This window comes from Pseudorca crassidens, chromosome 15, assembly GCF_039906515.1.
Source record: "Pseudorca crassidens isolate mPseCra1 chromosome 15, mPseCra1.hap1, whole genome shotgun sequence".
Lineage (NCBI taxonomy): Eukaryota > Metazoa > Chordata > Mammalia > Artiodactyla > Delphinidae > Pseudorca > Pseudorca crassidens.
Genome location: NC_090310.1, coordinates 5,180,359 through 5,197,410, shown reverse-complemented (window position 1 = coordinate 5,197,410; position 17,052 = coordinate 5,180,359). Strand labels below are relative to the sequence as shown.

Below are 17,052 nucleotides of genomic sequence, written 5' to 3'. Positions count from 1 at the left end.
GGCCCTACAAAAACAGAAAATTCTGGAGGCTCAAGGTTGAGAATCTGAAATATCGCTCCCACCCCAAAGAACCTCGGCGTTGCTGCTCTTATGCAGGTAAGGGCCCTGATGGCATGAAGCAGCCCTGACAGCGGCCGCTCCCCTGGCCCCCTGGCCTTCCAGCTCCTCCAACACGGGCCACCTGAGTCAGGGCTCTCCTGCCCACGCACTTCAAACTGACCCTCCCAGGAGAAGAGAACCTTCTGCCACCTTCAAGAACCAACTGCAGAGCAAACTTGCAGCTCCCAGAATCGGAGATAAGAGGCTGCCAGTCCAACTGCTACCATTTCTTCATCCCACCCACTCGGGACTCAATGGCCACCAAAGCACGTAACTCCCCCAGGAAAGAGAACCCAGCTCCCTCTGCCCCATGAAAGGTGCGTGGACCCAAGGACCACTGAACCCATTCTCTCCCATACCCCAGTGAGCAGCCTGTCCCAAGACTGACCGTGTCTCCAAACGATCCTGGTTTTATGAGTTTCAGTAAGTGTGTTCTTAGAGGTTTCTGGGGCCCCCAGGCCCGTGACATACCTGCAGACAGGGCAGCCTCCAACGACAACGATGGAATTGGCAGGGTACCGGGTGACATTTCGGCTGTGGATGCTGTAGACCCTGGGGTGGTGCGTGGGTAACCCTGTGGGCAGGAAAGCACATCAGAAGGGGACAGGCAGGAAAACGCGGGGAGTCAGAGATCTACTTCTCCTGCCCTTCCCCACTCCCCACCAAAAACTCGCATCCTTTTCAAAATCAAGACAACAGCGTCCACTAAGTGCCTACTATGGGCTTTATCAGGTGTTAACTTGCAGACAGCATCTCGTCAATAAAGTTAATTTGCAGGGAGATGATGATGCTTCCCGGGAAGGGCGAGCCCGGCGCGCGCGACCGCGCAGGTGGGCTGAGGGCCCTCGGGCGACACCCAGACTCGGGGTCCCGACATGAGGTTCGCCGAGCGGAGACTGCCCACCACCGGGTCTCCCCTCGGCCGCGCCCCTACCGCGTCCGGAGAAAAGTTGGTTTCGGGGTTAAAGGTCGCCACAGAACTCCGCCCAAAGTTTGCTCCCGGGGCCCCGGGCCCCGCCCGCTCGGCCAGCTCCAGTCCCGGGACGACCCCCACCCCGCTCCCCGGGCCCCGGGCCCACCTGTGACGAGGTAGGGGTAGGGCGGCGGCGGGGCGGCGGCGGGGATGGCGCCGTAGCCGTGCGGGCCGCACGCGAAGTCGCCCTGGCCGGCCTCCAGGTTGTAGGCGGGCGGCCGCTCCTGCAGCAGGGGCTTGTGGTCCATGGCGGGCGGCGCCCACCGCGCCCGGCCCGGCTCGCGCTCTGACTCCGCTCCGACTCGGACTCGCGGGGACGCCCGGACGCCCGGCGGCGGGCCCCGCTCCTCGCGGGCGGCGGCGGCGGCGGTGGCGGCGGCGGCGGCGGTGGGGCTGGGCCCCCTGGAGGCGGGTGCCGCGGGCTTCCCCCCGCGCCTCCCCCCGCCGGTCACAAGACCCGGGTCACGTGGCGCGGCTCCCGCGGGGGGGTGGGGCGGGGCCGGCGGCGTCTTAAAGGAGCCGCGCCCGCTCTCAGCCGCCCCGCGGGCCTCCAGTCCGGGCGTCCCCACCCGGCATCCGCGACCCCAGACCTCACACAGCGAGGAGAGCCCCCGCCCCCACGCCGACCCAGAGACGCCGCACTAGGGGCGTGACCTTATGGCCTGTAGACCTGTCCCTCCCGGCGCTCCTGGCCCGCTGGGCCTCGGGGGCCCGAGCCCACCCACCACTGAGGAGGGCTGAGGCCTGGGGGGCAGGGGCGGCCCGGAGGAGGTGCTTGGCCGGACGAGTCCCCAGGCCGCCCCCTGGTTGTCACCGCCCCGGACAGAGGGGCCGGGGCCTCCGCATTCTGAGCCACCCTGTGAATCGTGCCTGCTCGTGCTCAGTTGGTGTTCAATTCCTCGGTTTTCTTTTTGACAAACTAAATTCGGTAATTTATAGGGGTTGTGGCCACTGATTACAAATCAACTCCCCTGTTGGGAACAAACCCTAAATATCGGGCACCGCTGTGTGGCAGGTTCTGTCCCACTGTTGCTCCTCGGTTCGGTAATCTTCACGGCAACCCAAGGAAGTACTGACCCCTGGTCCACAGTCCGGAGACGGCTCCGAAGAAGGGAGTGACCTAGACTGTACCACCAAGGCCGCTCGGTCCCACGCCCTCACGGAAGCACTATGTCACATGCTAAGAGCTTAATGGTTTTGTAATAAAACTTTAAACGAACAGATGTGTGAGCTTCAGGCCCTGACACCCTGTAGCTCCCCTGCACCCCTCCCGGGGCTTCTGCAACGTTTGGGGTTTCCCAGCCTTTCTCACGTGACCCGCACTTTGATCTAGCTCGGGGACAACTCTCAGACCCCGCCTCATTTTTAATTTCTCTTAAGAGACCATCGAGATTCTTTATCGCAAGTGTAGCCCAACAATCCGGTGGGAAGGGAGGAGGGGCGGCCGGGTAAGGGCCTGGCTGGCACTGGTGGGCGAGAGCCAGGTCCAGAATGGAGGCTGGCCCCGAGTGGCCAAGGACTTCCGGCCAGCAGAGGTCCTGTCTACGGTGGGGAGGCCCTGCACTCCAAGGGGCAGCTGTGAGCTCTGACCAACCACAGGGTGAGAGCAGCCAAAATCAAGACCGCGCCCCCCCCCAACCCTAGGGAAAACTGGGGCACGACCCCAAGCCTCACCAAGGAGCGAGGAAAAGTGGGCTCGGGGCAGGCCTCCTAAGATTCGTCAGCTGTGGACACTCCTGCGGGACCCCCATCCTTCCCCGCCTACCCCTCAGCCTTTCCTATCTGACTCAAGTTAAGTTGGCAGATGTCTTCAATTTCATGGTTAATTTTCCCTTCCTCACATGTCTGTGTTTACAGATCAAACTCCGAAGAACCCATAGCCTCAGGCTCCCTTCTCGTCCAATAATAGATTTTCGCCCCCAGCAGTTACCCCCCCCCCCCCGCTTGGAAATGTCTCAGTGAATGACAGGATGTGGGACTTCCCAACAAAGCAGGCCCCTCCCTGTCATTCCTTCATTGAGCCGAGGGTGACGGCTCGCCAAGCTTCCCCCAAGCAAGGCCTGAGGGGAACAAAGATAACTGGCCACGGAAAAGGAGCGGTCCAGTAGGAAGCCTCACTACAGCAGTGCAGCAATCGAGGCTTGAGGGGGGAGAGTTGGAGGTGCCTCTGAACGCTGGGTGCCCCGGGAGTGCCCCCACCTGAAAGTATGGCCAGCAGTGACTGGTCCCGAGGGACCAGGGGACGAGCATTCCAGGCAGAGTGAACTGCGGTCCCAGAGAGCAGCAGCCCACTACCTGCCGAGACTCTAGGTCACCTGGTGCGGCCGGAGCCCTGCGAGGGGGCTGAACCGCTGGGAGTTGAAACAGAAGTAGGAGCATCAGATCTCCTATTAGAAAAATGACTTCGGCAGCAGCGTGAAGGGTGAGAGGCGCAGGGGGATCAACGAGGAGGGACAGCTGCAGGGACAGGGAGGAGAGGCCAGGTGCGTGAGGTGGAGAGCCCGCTAAGGCCTGGCGACCGCCTGGCTGGATATGGGAGACTCAGGACGCTAGGGTCTCGGGCTCAGGTGACAGTGGTGCCAGGACCTGGATGCGGATCGGGAGGAGCCAACAGGAGGGGACGGGGCGGGTGGGGAGGCTGAGCGGCCCGGGTGGACCCAGAACGCGCACATCCTGAAGCAACACTTAACCAAAGGAAAGCGTATGCATCCGCGAAGCACTAGCCTTCGGATAAAGACCTGCGCCGTCTCAGTGGCAGTTCACCAAGTATTTTGGAGCAGACACTCTGCCCCAGGAGGCAACAAAACTGGCGACATCCTGCCTTGTGGAGCTGACACTCCAATGGGGTGGGGCCGGTGCTGCAAAGTCGGCGGGGGGTGGGGGGGGTGGGGGGTGCAGAATGAGCAGGTCAAGGGCATAGGGAGTGAGGCAGGCAAGGCGGTGCAGTGAGTGGTGTGTGATTTTACTTTGCTGTTCAGAGAGGCTGGTCCAGTAGGTGGGCAGAGTCTGGAAGGAGGTCGGAGAGCCAGCCGTGAGGGGGCCGGAAGGACCAGCTTTTGCGTGTTTGCCCGTTTGCTGGTGTTTTAAGGGAAAGGGGAAGTAACAGCACAGTTTGTAAGTTGGTGGGAACAATTGGATGCAGACGAGGGGGGTGTGGGAGAAAGAGGGGGGGAGGAGGAAAAAGGATGTGGGGTCCCTGGCAGAGTCCCAGACGAGCCACTCACAGAAGCGGGAGAAGGTGGAGCATGTGGGCACTTGGGCAGGTGGGCAGGAGGAGGGAGGGGACGCTGGCTTCGATTGCTTCTGTTTTCTATATGAAACAGGAAGCAAGTCCAGCCTCCGGGAGTAACCTCACCTCCAAGCTACTTCCTATCTCAGTTCATCCTTGGGGCCATCCTGAGAAGTAGTCACCAACAGCCCCCAATCGCTTGACGAGGAAACCCAGGCACACAGAGGTTCCGTGACTTTTCCGCCGTCTCCCGGCCACAGAAGGTGGATCTCTGGATCCCTGATCCAGCACAGGTGACCCTAACGATCCCGGCACGTGGCCTCCATGGCAAATGCATGAGAGGAAAGCCAGCCGCTGTGTGCTGATTTTAACAGAAACACTTCCTTCTTGAAGAAGGCTTGGAAACACACCTTCCTCTGTGCGTATTTTTCATGTCTCTGAAATCCTCCTCCCAATCCACTTTTATGTCATGCATACATTAACAGAAGAATTTTTTTAGCATTGCCAGTTCCACAGAAATGAGAATATGATTTTAACTGCTATCCGTACATGTTTTTGCTGGGAGCACTCAGCAGGGGACCTTGTTGGGTAGGGGACGTGCTGGCCCCTGGCCAGGGGGCCAGGGAAGGTGCCACTGTCCTCCAGACCTTGACTGTCACCAAGGACTGTCCTCAGGTATAGCCAAAGGAAACCAAAACCGGGACTGCGCCCTTTCTGGCAGGCTTTGAGAAGTGCTGATAACCCGTCACATGGGCTGCTTGCGCATCTGAGAAGCTAGCACCTCACGGGGTTGGGATTGTGGCAAAAATAAGGTAAAATTTTTAAAAAGGAAGCAAATATCATTTCCAAATTCAAGGCTGTAACTGATTACAAGCGCCTGGCTTGGAGAAAGCCCTTGCCAAATATTTGCTAAATGTTTATCTTAGATGAACACGGAGTTTTCCATTTGATGGCAAGCCTTACAGTTCTACCAGGAAAATCTTTCTAAATATTTTAGAAATTAAGCACAGATGTTTTTACACAACACAAACGACAATTTCATGCAAATCACAAGGTCTGTCTTATCGCAAGTACAATACACGGGCAGACCTCGTTTTAGTGCACCTTGCTTTACTGCACTTTGCAGACCTGCATTTTTTACAAGTTGAAGGCCCGCGGGAAGTCTGTCGGCGCCACTTTTCCAACAGCATTTGCTCACTTCATGTCTCCGTGGTACATTTTGGTAATTGTCCCAATGTTTCAAGCTTTTTCATTATTATCTTTGTGATGGTGATCTATGACCAGCGATCTGTAATGTTACTACTACGACTCACTGAAGGCTAAGATGAGGATTAGTATTATCAATAAATTATTTTTTAATTAAGGTATGCACATTTTTTTTTAGACCTAATGCTCTTGCACACTTAACAGACTACAGTGTGCTGTAAACATAACTTTTCTATGCACTGGGAGAAGAAAAAAATTGTGTGACCCGCTTTATTGCGGTGGTCTGGAACCAAACCCAAAATACCTCCGAGGTCTGCCTGGATGTTTTACTATATTTAAATCCATACTACGCCCTTCAGTCTCTAAGAGGTGGTCCTCACTGCATAATCCTGCCCAGTAGAACACACTTGTGCAATGAAACACAGAAGCATCTCCTTAAGTCAACATTTTCTAGCAATTCTCGCAAGAACAGAGAGTAAGTTCTGAATAGAAAGTTTCTAGCTAAATTAGTTACCAAGCAGCTGTACTCAAAACCTCTGAACACACTGCAGTTATCAATAGATGTCAGTGATGTATCTGGACTAACGATGAGCTCAAACACGAAAGTCCACACATTATGGCAACCACGCGCAAGACGAACTGAACGCCTTTTTCATCTGCCACATTCAGAGTAACAGAACAGGGTGCTTCTCCAGGACTTCTTGACTGAGGGCAGGGGGGGTCCAAGAAAACTGCAGCCACATTTGGATGCTGAGGCGGCATGTGGTCCCCATCCTGACGGTTCTACAAACTCCCTGTGTGACTTGGACAAGTCACTTCACCTCTGGGAGCCAGGCTTCCTTACACGAAGATACCCACCATCCTTTCAGAAATACAACAACGTCTCTTCTGTGGGGGGCAGTTTTACCCCATCACCTTCCAGAATGACAGAATCGCCAATTCTAAATGGAACTTCAAGACAGAAACCAACGTGTATCCCGCTCCTGCTATGCGTTGGACACTGTAGGGACTCACGCTTCGTATCAAGGCCGTGCTACTCAGGTATCACCCCCAACTTGGAGGAAAGAGGCCGCCTCCCCACTGAGCTGGGTCCACTGAACCCCCTGTAACTTATCTCTGCATCCCCAGTGCCTGGAACGCAGTAGGTGCTCAATGAATGTCTAGTGGAGGAACTCAGCGTCACTCGCCCAGGTGAGGGCTCAAACCTAGGTCCTTCTGCCTCCAGACTGAGCTCCAGCCCAGAGACTGGGAGGTGTGTCCCCCCCCACCCCACCCCCGCTTCAGGCGAGAAATAGGTCTGGACCATTCCAGAAGGCCATTCCTGGTTTTATAAAATCAAGAGTGCCCAGGCAGTAGGAGAGACACTCGTTAAGACGATGACGGCTCTTTGGGACTCACTCGGTGTTTTGTGATTACAGAGTATCATTCAGGGGAAATGATGGACCGCTCAAATTTTCTACCCCCTGCCGGGCATCAGTGAAAGTTACTCAGCTTTACAGCAAGTACTTCCCTTTGAAATCTGCCGCCAAGTGGACTCGTTCCCATTTACCAGAGCACTGAAGTTGGTGACAGCAGGCATCTTCTTTGGTTGGGGGCAAGCAAATGACCACTCCCAAGCTGAGGGGAGAGGTCACTTCCTTAGGTCAGGGCGGGACCTCTGTGGGTCACCCATCCGCCTCCCCTCATCGTCAGTCATTTTTAAGGGGCCCTGCGGAGCCTGGGACAGTCTTGGTCTCCTGCTCTCTCGGTCATTAGTCTATTCTGCCACATACCTCAGTTTTCCTGTAGGCGGCAGAGAGCAGCAGAAGAAACCATGTCGTCATGGGGCCCTGGCTTTGTAAAACAAGCGGCCCGGAAGACTGCAGAGGGCAGGGGTCCTCAGGAAGGAGAGGCCGCCTCTGCCGTGAGGGCCCCTCTGCCCCGTACCCTCCTCTGGCCAGGCCCACCCTGGGTCCCCTCTCCAGCCCTGTTCGGTGGCTCCTACCTGCTCCCTGCACAGTGGACATGGCTGGCTTCAGTGAGATGCCCCTGGGTGGTAGGCGGGAGCCTGAGGGCGGGAGCCAGGAAGAGTCCGCTTACGCTCCAGCAGAAGGTGGGCAGGGGCCGTCATGAACAGGTGATGGAGAAGGCCACAGGGGTGGGGCCATCGCGGGAAGGGTCGGGTCTCTGGGGGGACAGAATGCTGGCTCACAATCCAAGATTCTCAGGTTCTGAGCCTGGAGTCCCGCCACTAGGAAGAGGCTCGAGGTGCCACCAACCAGATTTCACCTCTGGGAGCTGGGAGGGTTCGGTGAGAAGCCCGTTTAAGAGCACTGCCCAGGGGATCCTTGATGAAAACCATGACTTATGGTCTGTAGGGGCGGGAGAGCCACTCAGGTGACAAAATGTGACCGGCACCAAAGACAAAGGCCCAGCGTCAGGGTTTTTCCCGTGTCCCTAGAAAGTGTCAGCAGGGACTGGAGGGGTTGGGAATGTTGACACGAATAACCCCTGAAATTCCAGGAGCCAGGCCCCCCTCAGATGGGGCCACTGTTCATTCGTCTGCTTTCACGGGTTCCTCCCTTTACTTTCTGTGGACAAGTTCCTTCTGCAGTTTTGACAAAGACCCAAGGAAAGGGGAGTGGTGTCGTGCACCTCCGCCAGGAGGAGCGGGTACCTGGGGTCTGTGCGGGGAGCTGGTGGGAGGACCCCGGAGGCGTGCACTCTGTTCAGGGCATGTCCTGTGCTCCCTGGGCTGCCCGTACTTTCAGCTGCTGCAGGTGGAAAGCGGTAACAGGTGTGCTGTGTGGGAGGGTTCCCAGATGCTTACCACGAACCGCCTTGCCCAAGGAACCCGTTGGCAAACCGAGCTGTTACCTGCAGTTCACATCCTTACAGCAAGCAGAGCTGGGTGCTGTAGCGTAAGTTTTGGTCTTTGGCGCTACCCACTACGTAACCCTTATCCCTTTCATTTAGGAGGAGTGGCCTTTAGTGAAAACAGGTCTCTTCCTGTCTTCCTACCTGTAGCCTGTTGGAGGTGTAATCGTGTGGTCTTTCTTTTAAAGGTGACACAGCCTGCTTTTCCATCTCAGGGCTGCGGGTCCTGGCCTCTGTCACCTGCAGGCCTCCCATCTCTCCAGGCGCCCCTCACACCATGCCTGAGAGCCAGGAGGCCGGGCTGTCTGGGGTCCGGTACTCCGTCTCCTTAGCCTGCTAAGGAGGAGCCCACTCGTGACTCAATTTCCTCTGCTGTAAAATGAGGCATTAATAGCACGTACTCACCCGACCTTTGTGAGAGGTCCAGGACACGGCACGCGGCACCAAGTGAGCGGCCATCAGCCAAGTGTGGTTACTGCCTCTGAGCACCGGTTGCTGCCTGGGGCCCCTGCACAGGGCGGTGGCACATCAGGCACTGACATTCGGTGGGATCTGACCGTCCCCCTGCTGCCCCCCACCCAGCAATCCTGGTGGATGGTGTGGGGTGGATCTTGTCATCTTTCCTGTCAGGTACATGCATATGTAATAGACTAGGGTTGCCTTTTCCCCACGTGGGGACATGTTCTGTCTTGTTCTGTAATTTGTTTTTTCCACTTGGGGATCTTTGCTCCTCCTCTGAGATACCCATGATCTCTGTCCTCTGTCTGATCGATATATGTCCCTCTTGTCGGAAGGCCAGGTCCCCCAGTTGGGATTCCATACCCAGACCCCTTTCACTTGCTGCTGGGGTTCCCAATTGTCCCAGGAGCATCCCTGCACTTTGTTTACTGCTCAATGTAACTCTCATGTCCAGTGAACCAAATTTTACACATCTTTCGTTTTGCACATCTAAACAACGATTACAAATACATTAAAGTAATTCTCTTAAACAATGTAACCTGCAGTTATAAGTATGGCATGGTTGATTCTTTCGAATATTGCAAACACCTCAGACAGCAAATAAAGCTTATATTAATGTGATGACTACAAAACCAATTTCTTACTCCAAATATCAACATCATGGGTTTAACTAACATCTTCGTTATTTCCTTTATTTTTTTTTCAAATACCTTTTTCGGGTTACAGCTATCTTTACTTTGATATTCTTCCAGGATTGACGGCCCCAGGGAAGAAGAATATCATCTCTAATCAGCCGCGTTAAGGCATTTTGGTTATAGATGGAGTAATTCCTGGATAGGGCTGGATCTAGATGGTTCTTCCCAAGGCCATCAGTTGAAAGTTGCTGTTTATAAGTAAATGCCATTTGCTACATCGATCAGATTTGAAAGCTCAAACCCTTCGCATAGGTTTTAATTCCTTGCCGCCCCGTGTTTCCCCTAAAACGATGCATTTGTAGAGTCTTGCTTGGTAATACAGGATTATGTAATCCATCTTTGGGTTTTTCTGATCAACTAACCTGGTCCTGTCATTATGAATTAGTGACTTATCTGTTAGCATTATTAAAGAGTTATGTGTGTCTTATTAGTATTGCATTAAAATTAGCAGGGCCATCTAGAAATTCCATCGCCCAGAAATGAAGGGTTGAATCTTCGTGGTTAAGTTTTCTCTTCAGGACACCTGGGGAGTGCAGGACCTGGGAACACCCTGCTGAGCCTGCCCGTTACCTGGCTTCCGTGTGTGAGTGCTGGGGCAGACCCCTCCTGGCTCTCATGAGCGACCACCAGTGTGGACACTTCCTGCTTTTTGGGAGCCACTAGCTTTGTCCCTTGGTCCATGCATTTACCCGTTTCTACTCACACAGACAGAAACTAATGCACAGCATCACTATAATCGGGGCAGGGCGGGGGTGGGCAGCGCACCTACACGTTAGCAGCCGCCCAATGTATTAGTTTTCTGTGCTACACGAGAGAGGACCACAGGTTTAGCAGCTGAAAACAGTGCCCGTTAATTATCTCACAGTCTCCGTGGGCCAGGAGTCTGGGCTCAGCTTAGCTGGTCTTCTGCTCAGGGTCTCACAAGGCTGCTATCAAGGGGTCGACCGGGCTGCATTCTTACCTGGAGGTCTCAGTGAGGAGAATCCGCTGCCAGGCCCATGCAAGGTGTTTACAGGATTCATTTCCTCGCAGCTGATGACTGAGGGTCCTGGCTTCTTGTTGGCTGCCCTGGGATCTAGAGGCTGCCCCTGGTCCCCGGAGGCTGTTCACAGCCTGGCTGTTTGCTTCTGTAAGGCCAGCAGGAGAGAAATTTCCTAGCCTCAAAGAGCCAAGTCTCTCTTCAAAGGGCTTTTCCCTAATTAAGCCAAGCTCGACCAGGATAATCTTCATTTCGATTAACTCAGAATCAACTAATTGGGCACCTTAATTACACCTGCAAAATCCCTTTCTCTTTGCAGTGTTCTGCCAGCTAGAAGGATGTCACGGGTCAGCCCCCATTCAAGGGAGGGGGCTATATGGGGGGCCGAGATCTCGGGGGCCACTCTCCCCCATCTTCTGCAGTTGCAACTACCTTTGTGCACACATCATAGTAACGGTTCCCTTTGGAGTTTCACTATGAGCTTGTGGCTTTGCCGCAGACCCAGAGGCCGTCTCCCTCAAGGTGTCCTGTGCCGGGTCTCCCGCCACCTGGCCTGCCTGCTGGTCCCGGGCCTTTGCACTTGACGTTCCCTCTGTCCACTTCCCTCTCCCCTAAGGGAGCCACATCCTCGTTCCTTTACTGTATTCCAGCCTCTGCTAAACTGTCGCCCCATCAGAGAAGTCAGAAAACCGCTCAGAGAGGCAGCAGTGTAGGGGTCAGGAGCCAGGCTCTGAAGGGTGAACCCCAGCTGCCTCTGGACCCACCATGTGACCTCCCACCCTGAGCCCGAGGGTCGTCTTTGGTCAAGTGCGGACGGGGGTCTGGGCTCTCATAGACCCCTGGCCCACATACACAGTTATCCAACTGACTCCTTTCTACCTGGGATGAAAGTGGCTCCTCGTGTGGGTTCAGGACAAGCTCGCCTGCCTTCCTGGTGGTCAGAGGCCCTGGTTGGGGATCCCATGCTGCTCCTGACCCCTTGCTGGTCCTTTCCACTTTCTGGAGGAATTTCCTTTATGACGTTTCCCTTAATTTGACTTCCTTCGGATCAGGAGACATTTATCTTAGGTAACCTATGGAAGCCTCTCGATACCTAAATCAGATTCATCCTCTCTCTCCAAGACCTGGTGCCCCACCTCTCGCCGTTCACTAGTATTTGTCAAGTACTTACCATGATGCCCAAAGAACTACACCAGGCAGTGAAGTAGCTTGTCAAACAATCCCGAAACTCGCATTCCTAAAGCTTCCTTTAATAGATGAGCTTTATCACTTGGGGAGAAAGAGGCGTGACCATAACTGTAAAACATAAATTGGAAAAGAGGTTTCACACAGAGTACTTGACCCCTAAAATATATACTTGGAAATACAATGGGGGACCAGAAAGAGGAGTTCGGGAATTTCACATGAAAGGCATTCACGGTAGCAGTAAGATCCAGCTGGTGTTTTAGGAGGCTAGGCAGCAAGCTCTTTAGAGCAGGAGCCTGGAGTTTTTCCTCTCTGCACCTGCACATTTATTGGCTTGAAAGTAACTGAAGAGCTGCTGCTGGGACTTATTCTTGTGAGGGGAGCTCAGGAGCTTCCTGCAAGTGGTCTCCAGTCCAGGCAGGGTGAGCTCTCTGTTCATGTGGGATCTGAGACCAGCAACCATGCAAGGGGGTGAGAATGCTGCCACTGGTGACCAGTGTTCACCACCTGTCCCATCCCCCGGGTCCAAAGCAAGATGGAAGGGACAGTAAAATTCATGTACATAGCCCTGGGCATCAGTCTCAGCCCTGCCACTGAATGGGTCTACAGGACGACTGTTTTTTTTTTAATATAAATTTATTTATTTATTTTTGGCTGTGTTGGGTCTTTGTTGCTGCACGCGGGCTTTCTCCAGCTGCGACGAGCAGGGGCTACTCTTCATTGCGGTGCGCAGGCTTGTCTCGTTGCAGAGCACGGGCTCTAGGCGTGCGGGCTTCAGTAGTTGTGGCACACGGGCTCAGTAGTTGTGGCTCACGGGCTCTAGAGCGCAGGCTCAGTAGTTGTGGCACATGGGCTCAGCTGTTCCGCAGCATGTGGGATCTTCCCGGACCAGGGCTCGAACCCGTGTCGCCTGCATTGGCAGGCGGATTCTTATCCACTGCGCCACCAGGGAAGCCCCTGGTGGTCTGGTTTTGAACGTTCGGTGCGAGTTTAGTGCCATTAGAAGCTCCTCAAACTGCTGTCGACCAGTAGCCGTCATGTGGCGTAGCGCAGGGTATCACATAAAGCGAGCGGAAGGTGGATCCTAAGAAGCTTCTGGCAGATAACAGATAAATACAGAGACCTACAGGTATATAAACACTAGGGATTGAATGTATGAGTACCAGTTTTATTTTGCTTCCTGGAGCACAGCTTATGCTAAGCACATTACCCTGGGTCTTCTTTTGGTCTACTCCTGACCCTTGTACTTTACCCCCGACCTTATCAGTTTCTCCTGCTTAACCCCTAATTAATTGCCTTTATACACACAACTCAAAAAAACCCTTACGGGTTACAGTCTTTCCTGCCTTCTAAGGTATTTGTCTCTCCCCTCTTGGACCTTTTCAGCTCCAGGTGAAAAGGACTCTTGACCAGTCTGAACTCCCAACAGTGCCTGCACGGAGCCTACCACATCGTAAGCACTCCTAAAATGTCTGTCAAATGAACGCTTGACTTGGCTGTGTTTGCATGACTTTGCATAACTGGGTGAGGGTCAGGCAGCTGGGACAGTGCCTGTCACTGGTTTCCAGGTTGCGCTCACTCTTCGTTTGTTTGCTTTTAGAGGTTTTGCAGGTTTTCTCTTAGACACAAAAACATCATCTCCTCACTTCAAGGCGCCGCCGCCTGTACTCGGATGTGTGTGTCTGGACGTGCACATGAACTCTGAGTTGCATTTTCTACAGACCGTTTCTGCAAGTTTCCCTTTGCCAGAGACAGGGGAGACAGCACATTTTTAGCTGCTTCATCTAGCACCGTAAGTATCAAAGGAAAAACGAAAGTGTTGAAATTAATTTCGTTAGCAGAGTGTAAAGGAAGGACCTGTGCGGTGTGGGCCACCCCGGGAGCTGGGCGCCACCGGCTGAGTGGTGAGGAGGGACCTGGAGAAGGCAGTCTGCCCAGGGTCCCGCCCTAGGGGTACCAGGCTCACGGCAGACATCTGACTGATTGGCTTTACAAGGGAGGAATGACTGTAAGCAGAATTAAAGTGAAAACACTGTGTACCACTTGTGAGTAAGAGTTTACTCCGAGTGAATAATAGTTTCCACAGAGAAAGGAAACTTCAAACAGTGATTAACAAAGAGATATGCCATCAGAGAGTTCAGGAGCAACCTGGCCACCTCCATCTGGCACATGGCGAAGAGCCTCCTGCATCATGGAGGGTGAAGACAGCCACGCACAGTGCTGGTGGAGGTGGGGGTGAGACGCAGGGGCTGAGATGTGTGACGGTCGGTTCTGCTAATCTGTACCCCTTTTTTTCGGGCTCTTCCAACATTTTTCAGTGCATGACTTACCCATTATCTGGGGGACTGAGGGAGGGATATTCATTCCTTTAATAAAAATTGAGTACCTATTGTGTGTTAGGCATTGATAAAGCCGTGGAAATTCCAATGTCAGTAAGAAAGGCACTCCCTTGGAGATCTCACAGTGTGGTCAGGGAGACAGATGGGATTACGATTACGATACAACATGTGATGGGCTAGAATGGAGAAAGTACAAAGTATGAGGGCGCAATAATGCAGATCTGCTTTCCCTTGGGTTCAGTAAGACTTGACCTTTGATCTGAGACTTGAGGCTGAATGAGAATGGACAGTGGCAGAAGGAAGGTGGGTGGGACGTTGGCATAGTGGGAGCTGCGTGGGGGAAGCCTAGGGGTCTGCCAGAGTGGGGAGGGCCCGCACAGGAACCTCTGCCAAGGCTCAAGCTTATAGGTTCACGGGGGATGAGGCACCACAAAACGTGGAGCCGGCGGGGAGGCTGCTGGGAAGAGCCTGAGCTCTTGCCTGTGGCTGACGGGCAACCACTGGGAAAGTCTAGCCAGCCCATCCTGGCATCAGTCCAGCCATCCCTCCCTGTCCCAAATACCAGAATATACACGGGAACGTCCGTCACCTTGAAAGCATCTCTCCATCAATCATTTGGGAGGGTGCTGGATCCAGGGTTGTTTCTAAAGTGTTTCTGGAACTTCCACTAAGCAGTGATGCAAATGGCAAGTGCACCAACCCAGCTACACAGAGATGATAAGAATAATACCAGGAACGCGTGAGTGCTCTGCGGGCGCCAAGCACTGCTGGAAACGCTCCACACGCACTGTCTCACTTCATCCTCCCTCCGACCCAGAGAGGCAGGTGGTGGTGTTATTCCCATTTTGCTGATGAGGAGGACACAGGCTCAGAGGGTGAGTGGCTCACATAGTAAGTGGTGGACCTGGAACCTGAACCCACTGTGTCTGGCCCAGGAGAGAAGTGGCAGCGTTAGGATGGAGAAGAAACAGGAAACGGGGACTGCCCTGGTGGCGCAGTGGTTAAGAATCCGCCTGCCAATGCAGGGGACACGGGTTCAAGCCCTGGTCTGGGAAGATCCTACATGCCGCGGAGCAACTCAGCCCGTGTGCCACAACTACTGAGCCTGCGCTCTAGAGCCTGTGAGCCACAACTACTGAGCCTGCGTGCCACAACTACTGAGCCTGTGCTCTAAAGCCTGCAAGCCACAACTACTGAAGCCCGTGCACCTAGAGCTCATGCTCCACAACAAGAGAAGCCACCGCAACGAGAAGCCCACGCACCGCAACGAAGAGTAGCCCCCGCTCGCCACAACTAGAGAAAGCCCGCGCACAGCAACGAAGACCCAACGCAGCCAAAAATAAATAACTTTTTTAAAAAAAGAAACAGGAAATGAAAGCTAAGATTAAAAAGCAGAAATAGGAATGAGGATAATCCGTTGCGGTGAGGGCAGAAAAATGCAGACCTCCTGACAATAACTGAAGAGTCAGCTCTGCGAAGGCTGGAAGGACTGGGGGTGGGGGTGGCCGATGGGGAGGAACATGGGTCCCCAGAGAGTCCACTGGGTCAGACCCTGAATCCAAGAAAACTGGCACTGAACTCTGTCACAGCCCATGAGCACTGCAAGAACCTTGGAGAGCTCCGAATTCACGCTTCTTCTAAAGTAGAAACCAAGGCCAGAGAAAAGAAATGGCTACAAAGTGTCACACACAGAACAGAGTCCAGTGGTCTCGACTTTGAGACTAATGTTTCTGCAGACTAGTGGCCACTCATGCTCCTGCTAACAGTACCCTAATTTTCCTCTGAGGAACCACGCCCTCTGTCTGGCTGAGTCCTCATGCTAAGGGTCTTAGCTCAGGCTGCTACAACAAAAATAGCACAGACTGGGGGCTTAAACAACAAATACTGCTCACAATTCTGGAAGCTGAAAGTCCAAGATCAAGGCACCAGTAGAGATGGCATCTGGGGACAGCCTGATTCCTGGCTTGAAGACAGCCACCCTCTTACTGTATCCTCACAAGGGGAAGAGGCGTGAGGTCTTTTGTGTCTCTTCTTATGAAGGCACTAGTCTCTTCATCAGGGCTCCGCCCTCATGACCTAATTACCTCCCAAAGGCCCTGTCTCCAAATACCATCCCACTGGCGATTAGGGTTTCAAGGTATGAATTCTGGGGGGGACACGAACATATCATCCATAACAACCCACATCTCCAGACTAAGCCAGTCCACAAATGCCATTCCCTCATTACACACAAGACTCCATAATGCCATCCAGGGTGAATCAGAGGCTTCTGCCTTTTCTCCCTCTGGAGTCAACCCATGGAGGGCTTCCTCAGTGCGTCCTCAGGAGAGCAAGAACCAGAGAGGAAGGGAGGGAGACTAGGTCCAACTGACACTGCTTCAGCCTTTCTGTCTGGCTGTGCCTGGCCTTTCATCAGTCACAACTCCTTTTTTTTAATTTTTCTTTCTCCATCCCAAGGTCCACGTACAGCACTTACACCAGAGCCTGGCACCTAGCCAGCGCTCACATGGCAGTATCACTATACAAGCTACCTCGAATTAGGTTTTCTGTCATTGGCAACACAAGAGCCTGAACAGAACGGTGACCTGTTATTGCTACCACACCATGCCGTAGTCACAATTTCTCCCAAGAAGGTTAAAACTTTATGTGTACTCAGACATCTCAGTTAGATGGAAACCACCTAGACACCTGTTTCGATGCCCGAGACCAAGCGCCCAGAAGCCGGCTCCCCTCCCCCCTCCTCCAGTCCCTGCAGAGCCGCGCACCCAGGCACCTCCCTACCTGGCCCCTCTCCTCGCCTGCGGCCCAGAGAACACACCGCCTGCTCCGGCAGGTGGACCTGGGGGTGGCGGGCGGTCTTAGGGGGCGACCAGCCGGGTCCTGGGGGGCGGCGGGCGGTCTGCAGGCCCGCCTCGGTCCCGGGAGCGCGGGCAGCTCGCCCCACCACCGCAACCCCGAAGCTCAACTTCTTCGAGATCCCGGAAGTGGGCGGGCGTGCGACCCAGCCGAGACCCCAAAGCCGGCTGGTGACG

At 54.2% G+C, this 17,052-nt stretch overlaps 1 protein-coding gene across 9 annotated transcripts in view; it reads right to left on the bottom strand.

Moving 5' to 3' along the window:
* Positions 1-17,023, bottom strand: part of BRI3 (brain protein I3) — a 35,123-nt gene extending 18,100 nt beyond the window's left edge. For 3 of the 9 annotated variants that reach the window (XR_010934779.1, XR_010934780.1, XR_010934781.1), the window contains exons 1-5: positions 16,802-17,023; positions 11,668-11,792; positions 10,479-10,644; positions 8,769-8,871; positions 571-673 (exon numbers count right to left, since the gene is read on the bottom strand). Coding sequence is in view for 3 of the 9 variants with exons in the window: in XM_067705559.1 (XP_067561660.1) it covers positions 571-673; positions 7,587-7,673; positions 10,479-10,539 (251 nt within the window). In the remaining 6 variants the exon portion in view is untranslated. Of the gene's footprint in view, positions 1-570; positions 674-1,178; positions 1,507-7,586; positions 7,674-8,768; positions 8,872-10,478; positions 10,645-11,667; positions 11,793-16,801 lie in introns of those variants that run through there. The other 6 variants (XR_010934778.1, XR_010934782.1, XR_010934783.1 and 3 more) reach the window with 4 other exon arrangements.
* Between the last annotated feature and the right edge of the window lie 29 nt (positions 17,024-17,052).